The sequence below is a fragment of the Poecilia reticulata genome, chromosome 21 (genome assembly GCF_904066995.2).
Source record: "Poecilia reticulata chromosome 21, P_reticulata-male-v2, whole genome shotgun sequence".
Taxonomy (NCBI): Eukaryota; Metazoa; Chordata; class Actinopteri; order Cyprinodontiformes; family Poeciliidae; genus Poecilia; species Poecilia reticulata.
The window spans coordinates 5,076,233-5,088,251 of NC_088850.1; the positions used below are offsets into that span (position 1 = coordinate 5,076,233).

Below are 12,019 nucleotides of genomic sequence, written 5' to 3' on the forward strand. Positions count from 1 at the left end.
TTTAACTAAAGTTCTACGGGGTTTAGAGTCCCAGTTGACGGCGTTCAACTAAAAACCTAGAGGTTGGAGTCGTTGTCAAACGGTGTTTTTGACTAAAGTCCCTGAGGGTTAGAATCCCAACGTTTAACTGAAGTCCTAAAAGGGGCGCGGGTTTTAATGCTTTTATCTTTTTTTTAAATCTCTTTCTCTTCTCACTGTTTATTCAATGTCACATGCTGTTTTTATTTTAATTATGTAAAGCACTTTGAAATGTCTTGCTGCTGAAATGTGCTATACAAATAAAATTTGATTGATTGATTGATCAAAATAACCAATAAATTAATTAGCATTGCCATTCTTTTTCCTCTCTCTCTTTTACCAAAAACTGCTTAACAAAAGTCTTCAGTCTGGCGTTTTGGTCTCAACTAGCTCATTTTCTTTGAAGAACAACTTTGTTTACAGAGACTTTATAATTCATTTTATTTGTTGTTTTGTTTATTCATGTTGGATATTTAAAATGTCTTCCAGTTCCAGTATTAAATGTTCATTAGAAATTAAATTTTCTTAATATTTCAGAAAGTGCTCTTGCATTACTGCACCATTACCATTATAGTACTTGAAAATGATCTCAAAACAATATTATTGTGTATGGCAATAACTTTTGGTACTATTTATCATCCAGCAAAGTGTGTTATTGTGACAGGCCTAAAAGTGACTTATGATGCCTTTTATGAACAGGTTAGAATGGATCTATGGACAAGATTATTCTCAAATATTGAAATTTTTAGTAGAGACATTCATCTTCTACTACTATTATAACTTTATTCTCACAATAACATGATTTACAGATCAATGTCCACCAGAGCAGAACTATTAATATAAAATGCAACTACTAATTTAAGTATATTTATTACAAATGTCCATCTTAGAAAGCTGTAATATGAAAACAATATGCTGCCATATCTAAATGTTGAGCTCGGTTAAATAAACGGAAATGGCGAGAAAGCTCGATGATTTCATGCGCTACTACACCGTAAGAATCCCACTGTGGTCCAGATGTAAGATTTGATGACTCCACCTGAGGTTTTATAGGTTTTTAAAAGTTTTTTTCTTCCCTACTGAACAGAACTCTGCGGTTTGTACTCCAGCTGAGCTGGAAGTTGTAATGTAACCGTGAATGTGTGAAAGAAGCTGAAGAAACAAAAACTTTACAGCGTCACTCTGGAGAGGAAGCAAGGCAATAAATCGTAAATTTGAGAGTTTCAGGGATGCATCGTGGATCGCCTCAGTTTGACTCTGAGGTGAGGAGGTCATTTCTCCCTGCTTCTGTTGACCTCTGACCTCATAAAATACCAATCAGTCCGTTCAAATGGAACATACATGGACAGTCATGCACATTTAAACACCCACACCAAGCATATCTCCATATGTTGGCACAGCTCTTTTCAATATGTCTATCTAAATTTATAAAACTACTTTTTTGTTTTGTTTTTAATGATCCATTTATCTAAGAACAATTTGCAGTTCTTGTTAAGAAAGAAACTCGATCATTGTTCAGTCAGGTCAGTATTTGGGTTGTATTAACTTGTATTACTACAATAAATCAACCTGAATCGCCCTCATTGGATGACAACATGTTTGTTGCCTAGCAACATCAGCTGCCTGAACAAGCCACCAGAAAGATGAGTCACAGATGAAGGGCAAATGTGAGCTCATCTTCATTTTCTGAGTCGGCATCATCTATCCAAACACTTGTTTGTCCGAGAGTAGTGTTTTACAAAGTGGGGGTCGCGGGCCCCTGGGGGGCCACCAGGTGGCAGTAGGTGGGCCTCTTGTTGCTGAAATGTGCTATACAAATAAACTTGACTTCATTGGATAAAAAAATAGGATGTTAAAAAATAAAGATTTATGTAATGTTGTGCTTTTTTAAGCATTTGCAGTGCATTATAATGCAAAAGCATTCAGAGTTTGTGCATAAAAAAGTGCATACAAGTCATAGATAGAATCATTTTTCCACCTGCAAAATGCAACCTGAATTGTGCAAATAGAAAGCCATAAATCAATTCTGCACAAAAACCCAAAGGGTTTCTTAAGCACCAGCTGAGATGAACAGAAAGACAATGGACTCTTTTCGTTCTGGTGGATAAATCAATATTTTCAGCTTGCTTCTGATGCTCTTAGGATTTGGGATGACAAAGTACCACTGATGCTCCAATTTTTGAGCGATTCAGCCAGACAATCTGGAACCTCATTCTGCTGCACAAACTACAATACTGTGATCTTATTGGCATGGTGTGAGGGTGCTTCACTGGACTATTCACAGGAAATAGGAGCGCCCAGTTCCAGAGAGCAGGTTTTAGATGCATCCCTTCCTGCTGATGAGAGAAATCAGCCATTTGGTGTGTTGGACAAGAGATGCATCTAAAAGTCTGCAGAAAAGTAGCTCTCAAGAACTGGACTTAGGGAATCAAGCTACAAACATTTGTGTCCAGAGAGCAAATGGTGCATTTCCAGTAGGACCAATGAGTCCTTCTACTGGCAAATCAAAGCTTGAAGAATGAGAATCACAACTGGTTACACAGTTGTGAGTTACAACTTTGAACTCTGACAAACCCTTTGGACCGGTCAGTGTTTTCACTCTTAGTGCCGCCCCCTTGACCTCTGACCCCTGACCTCCTGGCCTAACCAATGAGCCATGTCTTAAAGTCCATCACGTTTACAAGCGTGACTGACCCCGACCTCCAGATGAACTCAACATTGCTCAACAAAAGAACCCTTCAATAAAAATATCAGCAAAGTCCCTTTCAGAGTCACTCTGGTTTTTAATGAAAAGAAAATAAATTAACAAGATTTATGAACTATTTTTTTATTCGTAATTATTCAGTGACTTTCTATTATATTCTAATTATATTGCTATGACAAATATTAAATTTCCACATTGAAGAATTTAAAGAAATCATCTAAAGGTCAAGTCTAAAACAGAATTATTGGTGACACATTCACACTTATAGTATCATTACATTTTCTAAACTTGGATAGGTAAAAAGATTTGATTACACTTCCATTAAACTTCTACTTCACAGGACCAAAAAAAAAACATAAAATGTATGCAGTGGGCTGAATTTTAATAATTTATCTACTGTTTAATTCATTAGAAATGATAAAATGTTAAGACTTCCAGTGCATTGAAACATAAACTTTCTTAATTTTAAATTGAAAAAGTAAAACAGTGAAAGTAGGTTAAAAAAAGTCTGCGGAACAGGTTTAAAGAAACTTGCCTAATCATGCTTTTGTGATAATAATTTATTGCTCGACAGGGCCACACTCTGCAAGCAGCTCCACATGCTGCAGGAAACTCTCTGTTCTCAGCCAAACTAATAAAATTAATTGTTTAATCAACATCTACATCTATGCAGTACAAAGATTTAAGATAGATGTATTTATTTTTTGAAGAAATGTATATGTTTTAAATAATGTTTATCTCTTTTCCTCTTGTTAATTATGCAGGAAATGCAACAACCATGAAGCAGAACATCTCTTTAAAAAGATATTTGGCAGATAATAAGTTAATAAAGGTGAGAAAAATTGGAATAAATCTCTCAGCAGTATAAATAGCGAAATTAGAAAATTATTTAACCTTAAAGCTTGAAAGAAATAACAAATTCACCAATTTTCTCTCTTGAAGCAAATCTGAGAGAACTTTGCGACAAACCAGCTTTTGTCACTTCCAGACACCTCTGTGCTTAATCTGCAACACACCCACATAAAGAAACAAAAAAGATAAGAGAAGCCACTTACAAGTCGGACATGATAGCTTGCCAAGTGTAACCCTTCCTCCCTGGATCGTTTCCTGTCTGTCATTTTCTTCGTCTGTCTCTGACTCACCTACTCCAACCTCCTACTCTTTCTGTTCTGCGCGTTCCCTCGGCTACATTCGCCCCAAGCTCTCCTTCCTCTCTCCTGATTGGCCGGTGTGACTTACTCGCTCCTTTCTCCAACAGATGTTAACGTGAACGACAACAATGCACTGAGAGGTGGTGGGGAGATTTTGCGCGTGGTAGCCTGAAGGCTTTCGGAGTGATGACATTCACACGCAAATTAAGGTTCGTGTTTGTATTTGTGTGTGTGTTTAAGTATGTGCAAACTAAAGTCAGAGGTTAGGTAAGCTTTAGAGTTGATAAGGCTGCAGGATCTGTTTAGGCAAGACCTACAAGACTCATAGATATAGTTGAAAGTAGATTTTTTTTTAAAATAAAGACACATTCCCCTGTCTATTTTCCTTTCCTGTTTTAAGAAATAATTATTTCAGTTTGCTTAATACCAGAATAATACACACTCTGCGTTTCAATTTACAATAAGAAAAACTATTTTTTAAAGAAAACACAACTTTTTTTTCAATGAAACGTTTTTCAGTCTGTATCTCGTTAGCAATCAATCGATTACTAGATTAGCTGACGATTAATTAAATAATTGATTCATCACGATTAATCATTTCACGTTTTGCCATGATTAAAATATGAATACATCTCATGTTTAGTGTTTACATTGGTCGCCGCCATGTTTTTTAATGATTTATTGCGTGAACAAACTCATTCATGTGTGATTTTAATTGTATTTCTTATTTAATGAAAACACCACTTTTGTGAAATTAAAAAGAAAACTTCTTAGTGTGAAAAAAGTAAAAGAAAAAAAACCTTAAAAAATAATTTTGATAATCTTCACTGAGGTAAATCAAGAGAAGTTAAGTCGGATTTAACGTCTGATGAAGAGAAAACCTGATCTTTTTTTATTACAGTACATATATCACAATTTTTGAACAGATGTTGCCAGTTTTCGTCTAATAGAAACTGGTTTACAGATAAATTTAAGATATTCATGGGGGGTGCGAACAACAGGACTGAGCAAATCACCACATGCCGGTAGAAATCTGGAACACGTTAACCTCTGTGTTAGTCACTGGTTTTTTCCTCTCTTCAGTCAAACGTACACACATATTCTTTCCGTTTGGATGTCATCTTTCACGTTTTTTCATTTCTAAACAGCTAACATCTCACTAATGATTTCCATCCAGGTTTTTCTTCTAAGTGTCTCTATGTTCGTGCTTTTATTCTTTTATCAATTCTCTCCTTGTTTTCTTTGCGCCTTCTGTATTCAGTCCTTCATTCAGCTTCTATTCATGTGTTTGAGTACTTAAGGATTACTCATAGTAACATTTTTGGGACTTAACCGCCAGACGCTTTGCTTAAGCTTTTCCTTTTAGCCCAACCATTTTCTGAGCTGCAGTTTAAGTTTAAGCCCTAAGCTAACAAGAAAATATTCCAGGTAAAACTCAGAGTTCTCAGTAATAAAGTAAAAGAAAATTGTATACTGGCTATATGTTTTAACATTTTTGTGATTATCAGGGCTGGATTTAGAAGAATAAGTGCCCCTGTGGTAGAGCTAGTTTTGGTGCCCTATTGCAAAAAATAAAATAAAATAAAATAAAATACTCATGCAAATTACAAAACCTGCATACAGATTTGCAGGTACAAATTGATGTACATGTGGTTTAAATTAATACAAAATCAACAATATTAAAACAGAAATACCATAAAGCCGTAATATAAGGTACAACGATTGTAAAACATGCACAGCATACACAAAAAACTATTTTTTGAGGGGGCACCCCCCAAAACTTTTGACCGTGGGCTGCTGGCCCTGTAAGCCCTTTCCACAGTCTGGCTCAGGGTATTATAATAATATTTTAGACAAACAAGAATCCCCATTTTTCCCACTAACCAAACCATGCCTTACAAACTAAAACCCAAACTAATCAGTACAATACTTTCAGTGTGTTTTAAATACAGACAAGACTTCTCTAGGAGGTACGACAGCAGTGAGTTGACCACCATGTTGTCTTCCAGAAAAAAGTGCCTTGAACTGAACCATGGCAATGGCTACAAATTAACTATTTACCTGCTAAGATATTCAGTCACCAACGTTTCTGAATGGTAAGTCAACAACAAAACACTTGTCTTTGTCAGTAGCCATTCTACAGCGGTAAAACCAGCTGACCAAATGTGCTAGAGCTCAGCTGCAGTTGCTAGGTAACGGCCTAGGATTAATGGGGTTCTGAAGGTATTTCAAACAGCTCGTTTTCCAGACACCAAAAACATGAACTTATTTCCAAAAAAACACCAGGGTGGTTTCTTTAACAGCTTGACCAGTTTTTAGAAGCAGTAGAGAGCATAATGGAAGTATAAAAACATGCAAAATGTGTACTTTACATAGTACATCCCCATTAACAATAATTTTATTATTGCATCATTTCCTATTGTTGAGGAAACCTAATCAGGCATCTTAACTGCATCAGTTAAAAAAAAAACCCAAAAAAACAAAACAATCACTGCTTTAATATTCTTCTATTAGGAAAATGGGTAACTTTGCAGCGCTGCTTCTTGGATTTCGTTCACAGCTCTGATGATGAGTCAGAGAGGCAAACATGGCATTGACAGGAAGTCCCACATGCTCTACTTTTCTCTTTCTTTCTTTCGCTCCATCTGTCACATGAGCTCGTAACAGTATGTGATTTGAACACCAGCTGGTGTCAATTTAACCCACTAGAGTCTGTTTTTCCATATGTACATCCCACTAGCTTTAGAGAGTTATGTGTTTTAGACTCCTATTTCTAAGTGCAACTAATGCTGCCGGGTCTTTACAGTGTTATGCCCTTCCAGAAGGAGGACAGGGTCAAACAAGAGACAGAGGAAACAGCAAAAACATTTGTGGTTTCAGTCACAGTAGTCAGTCTCCATCTCTTCCTCTCACACACTTTCATATCTTTGAGTCTCAATCTGCCTCAATGACTTTCTCTACCCCCCTTATAACCACACACCCATACAGCCTCTTTCAGGAACTCTCTTTTTTCCGCTGAAGCCACCAATATATACTCGCATTCTTACATCTGCTGACATTTCCTCCCATACACAAACTTCTCCAATGTTTCCTCTGTTAGTAAAACACGCTTGGAGTGCCGTGGCGACAGATTTCAAGCTTTAACAAATGTATGCAAGAGAAACCTTTCAATTTTTGTTAAAAACATATTTTTCTAGTAAAACTTTTGATTGTTTTGTTTTACAGTTTGTTGAGATCTACATATCTGGAAATAAACTGGACCAAACGATCTTTCAAACTGCCTTTATATGACATTTATTGTAATTTCGCTCCACATAAATAAACTGATCTGTCTCAGATGCTTTTGCTTCCAGTTCTGTTTGCATATTCTCGTTTTAGCTTTAATAGTTGAGCCATTATGTCAAGTTTAATTTTGAATTCATCACTTTCCTGCAGGACATTATTGAGGGAGAAAAGCTAACCAAAAACAGCATGTCCTAGATGAAAAAGTAATTTGTTCTTAAACTTAATAACTGGCTCTGCCACCCTTGGAAACAACAACCTTTGCAATAACTCGTAATGAATTTCTTAAATAGTAGTGCAGGGGTTTTGGCCTACTTTCCTCTGCAAAACCGTTTTAATTCAACCATATCTTTGAGAATTAATAGCCTGTTTCAGTTTATTATTTAAATTCAGATTTTGACTAGGTCACCCCAAATCCTTTCATTTTGGGTATCAGAAAAAAATAAAATAATAAGAGGGTAAAGCGCTTTCCATGGCATTGTTTTTGTAGGAAACTCAGAAACTGTACACTAAATAAGAAGCAATATTTGGAAAACTTCCTAAATTTATGAAAAGTGACAAGACACCAAGTGATCAAAGCAATTTGTTATTATTCTATTATCTAAAACTGTATAATTTTAAACTTGTAACGCAAAGTGAAGGGTTGAAAATATGATCTCTAATATCTATGTTTTGCTTCTCTATTTTGAAGAGACTAGTTAAAATCACACCATCTGCTATAAAATTGTCCCACCTTGGACAAAAGAGCAGGCATTAAAAATAAAAATGTAATTTGGCCATAAACAAAGAACTTATTAAATAGCAGTAATCAAAAATTGGCAACAAAAATCTAATAATGTTTTAGCATAGTCAGCAGTTTTAGGAGTAAAAATAGCAGCTTAGAGAAGTTTTCTTAAAGCAAATACTGCAACTTTCAAACGAACTGCTAAATTTCAGAGTAAACAACCAAACTCTTCAATTAGATGTTGCTAAAAATAAAGTTTCCGCACAAAAGGAACAATTAACATGAAGATAGAAAATAAAAATAGTCTAGAAATAAGACTGTTAACAAAAAAGCCTTATTTTCACATTGTTTTAAATAATTGAACTAATTTTTCAAAATATTGTAACAGCAATCCTGTAAACTCTAGATAAAGCCACTTCACACCTTAGTCAGATACTTAATGGAGTGACCTGAGTAAAGCACAGGATCTTGTCCAAACACAATTAAATGGACCTTAAAACATGCATCAAACTCAATTATCCATCCATCCATTTTATTTACACCCTTGTCCCTCAGTGGGGTCAGGAGGGTTTGCTGGTGCCTCTCCAGCTAACGTTCCAGGTGAGAGGCGGGGTCACCCTGGACAGGTCGCCAGTCGCAGGGCAACACAGAGACAAACAACTATGCACACACACACTCACACCTAGGGACAATTTGGAGAGACCAATTAACCTGACAGTCATGTTTTTGGACTGTGGGAGGAAACCGGAGTACCCGGAGAAAACCCATGCATTCACAGGGAGAACATGCAAACTCCATGCAGAAAGACCGGGGCCGGGAATCGAACCCAGAACCTTCTTGCTGCAAGGCAACAGATCTACAGTACCAACTGCACCACTGTGCAGCCCCCAAACTCAATTATCAACAAGGCATATCAAAACAGGAAGCTAGCTAACATTAGCCTAGCTCCTCAGCCAGGATGGTAAAAGAGTGTCTTGTTAATTAAGTAAATAAATGACAAAGCTGTTTTTATTTATGTATTTTTGTAGTTAACTGGGTTTTTGAGACCCAGTTAACTTTGAGATGGAGGAAGAAAGACTCATCAGAAACAAATTAGCAGACATTTTAAATGTTTTTTGTTGATGTAAAATTGCAGAACATCCGGTAATGATATAACTTATTTGAAAGTGTATACATTAACCTCATGAAAAGAAACTTTTTAGATTAAAGAATGCCTATAGAATCAAAGAAATAAATAAATCTCATCACAAAATATACATATTAAAATGGAGTGTGGAGTGAAAAGAGCAAATTTTATATGGTTGTAGGTTTAGGCAGCATATTGAAGACAGACCGCCATATTTCTGAGTTTATCTGTACCATTAATCACAGCTGCTTTGATGTCACTTTCTCTTTATTAAGGAGACTTTTTTTCCAACTTAAAGTCTGTCTGATACCCTCTGTTTCAGATCTGTAGGAATAGAGCAAACGCGTGGAGCAAATTATGTGTAGGCAGTCTATTTGCATCATTTATGATGTAAATCTAGGGCCTGACCTTGTTGCTCCACAAGAAATTAATATATTCAGAACAAAGCAGCGGGTAGGGGTTTTATACCTCCCCCTTAGAGACTTAAAGACTCTGCGCTTACAGGTGGATGCCAGATGGTGCAGCTGCTAAAACAGAATAAGAACAGCAGCAGAAAGGGACACCATAGTTTTAAGGTGGTTGAAGCAGAGGCAGGGCAATGAAATTAAGTGGCTAACTACAGAAGTTTATAAAAAAAAAACAACACAAAAATATTGAAGTTTTAAGTTTGTTGTCTTGTTTTATTTCTAAAGTAAACATAAATCAGAGTTAGCACAAACTGAATTATAATTACACTCATTGTGATATTGCCTGGCATGCAGTTTATTTATTTACAGCTGAGGGATTTCCCTTTCACTCGGCCACTCAGCAGTGCAAAAAAACAAACAAACACACAGCTAATATCCGATGCAATCATATCCTGTAAAATCAGACTGTATTTTTGTCTACTCTGCTAAATACTCCAGAGTAGGTATACAGTACATTGCAGAAGTATTATGTTTTTATTTGATAGAGCAAAACAAAGTCGAAGGAAAACGATACATGGTAACATGTGGTGTGCAGTTTGTATTCAGCCCACAGAAGTCAATACTTTGTAGAAGCAGCTTGTATATAAAAATACATTGAAATTTATTTTTGTAATGTGGCAAAATCTGAAATGGTTCAAGTAGGATGAATCATTTTTTTTTTTTTTTTTTTTTTACAAAATCTTCACACAGACATGGACTTGTTTGTCTCCCACCTCCATCTTCCAGCGGCTGAGCCATTCTTCCTTCTGCCTCCTGCTGATGTAGTACGGATCCCCAGCCTGGAAAGTCACTCTGGGTACCGGCCTCCTCCGGAGCCTCCCTGTCTCTCCCTGTGGACCCACAAACAAACACCACAGCCGTCAGACTCATTTTCACATGTACAAATAAGAAATAAGCAAACGTGATGCAGCTACTAGTTTTTTCACCTCTCTCGGGGAGTCGCAGTTTCTCTCATCTGGTTCGTCTGCAGCAGAGGAAAAAGGAAATGGGCTGTTAGTCTAGTTTTAACAAGAAGTTTCATGAGGACGGAAAGTCATGGTTTTCATCATTCTGTCAAAGCTGCTATAATTTAAAATCACAGGGACTTGAAACATGCCAGTGTTAAGTACATCTTAAAGGTTACTTGTTATGATTCCTTAACAGGTTAGGATTGGTTTATGGGCGATACAAAACAAAATCATGACTTTTTTTGCACAAAATCATTCTTAGATAATGAGATTTTAGTCTGCTCAATTCTGCTTATTTTGATCTTATTTCAGAATAAGCTGTTTTAGGGCCTCTGTCACTTTAAATCCAAATAAGCTCCTGCTGGCCACGCCCCCAACTCAACGTTCGCACTCGCAGATGAAAATGTTTGCAAAAAGATGTGCAATTATACAACTGTGCATCTTCGAAAAGCAGAAGTTGCACCTCCTACACAACCAACAAGAATGCAACAAGTGGTTTCTGGATGGTAAGCCAACAATAAAACACTTGTCTTTTCCAGCAGCCATTATACAGAAAATATAGTGGTAAAACCAACTGATCAAATGTTATGGGGCAGTGCTTGCTGATTTGTGACGTTGCATTCTGGAGGTTTTTGAAACAGCTCATTTTCCAGACACCAAAAAATATTAATTTATTGTCCAAAAACAGAAGTTCGGCCAAATGGAAGTACAAAAATATGCAAAATGTCAATTTTAGCCCGTATACCAAAGTTTCCATTCAAGTTAAGGCACATGTAGCTCTGGACGCAAAATACTTTTAAAGGTTGCTTCATTCTAAAACATTAAACAGCTTTTCCACTGGCATAGTCCACTGCAGTGAACTGATGGTGCTCGTAAACGGTTAACACAGTTATTTACGGTGTTCCGGATACAAATGAGATCATTTACAGAAAATGCCATGAGGAGGCCATTTTGTGAGTGGCAAAACACAGTTGTTCTGCTACTCATTACTGATGCATGTACTCATAGATTAAGAATCTGTTTTTGAAACGAGGTATTTACTTCTGTATCAGTCAGAATGTCATAGGAGAAGTTGACTGTACAGCCGCCTTCTCGCGTCATTTAGTGTTCCCACTGGGTGCCAGTGTGGGGACCAATGCTTTCTGGCAATGTCCCAGTGAAACACCCCGAACCACTAGCACTAACACAGTTAAACCAGAGACTTCTGTCACCTCATGACACAGGCTAGACATTGTGAGAAGACTTTTTAGCAGAATGCTATGAGGTTGGGTGGGTTTCTATGCTATTCCATTCTAATCACTCTGCACCCCTCCATTTGGTTTTGCTCTCCTGAATAGGATTTCTTCAGTAGAAGAGAAGTTGTGAACGATGATGTCAGTTTTCTGCGCTGTTTCGGAACTGTAGTCTTTAGAGTGGAGTTTTAGCGGTATGAGTATTCTTCTATCAATAAAATAGAACGGATTCTCTTCGCAAAGCAATAGGAACAGGTAAGTCTAAAAAAAATCACTTTTAAATTATACACAAAATTACTGCGCAACAGAGACAGAGATAGTGAAATGATCTGGGACTGGTTGGCTTCTTCAGAACGGTATGCTTTGAT

At 36.8% G+C, this 12,019-nt stretch overlaps 1 protein-coding gene across 8 annotated transcripts in view; it reads right to left on the reverse strand.

Annotated features, from left to right (window-relative positions):
- Positions 1-12,019, reverse strand: part of dnmt3aa (DNA (cytosine-5-)-methyltransferase 3 alpha a) — a 60,235-nt gene that overhangs the window by 18,709 nt on the left and 29,507 nt on the right. For 5 of the 8 annotated variants that reach the window (XM_008397291.3, XM_008397293.3, XM_008397292.3 and 2 more), the window contains 2 exons: positions 10,399-10,436; positions 10,186-10,302 (listed from right to left, as the gene is read on the reverse strand). The exons of 2 other annotated variants lie outside the window; for them this stretch is intronic. In XM_008397291.3, coding sequence (XP_008395513.1) covers positions 10,186-10,302; positions 10,399-10,436 — 155 coding nt within the window. Of the gene's footprint in view, positions 1-3,777; positions 3,886-10,185; positions 10,303-10,398; positions 10,437-12,019 lie in introns of those variants that run through there. One more of the 8 variants, XM_008397297.3, reaches the window with a different exon arrangement.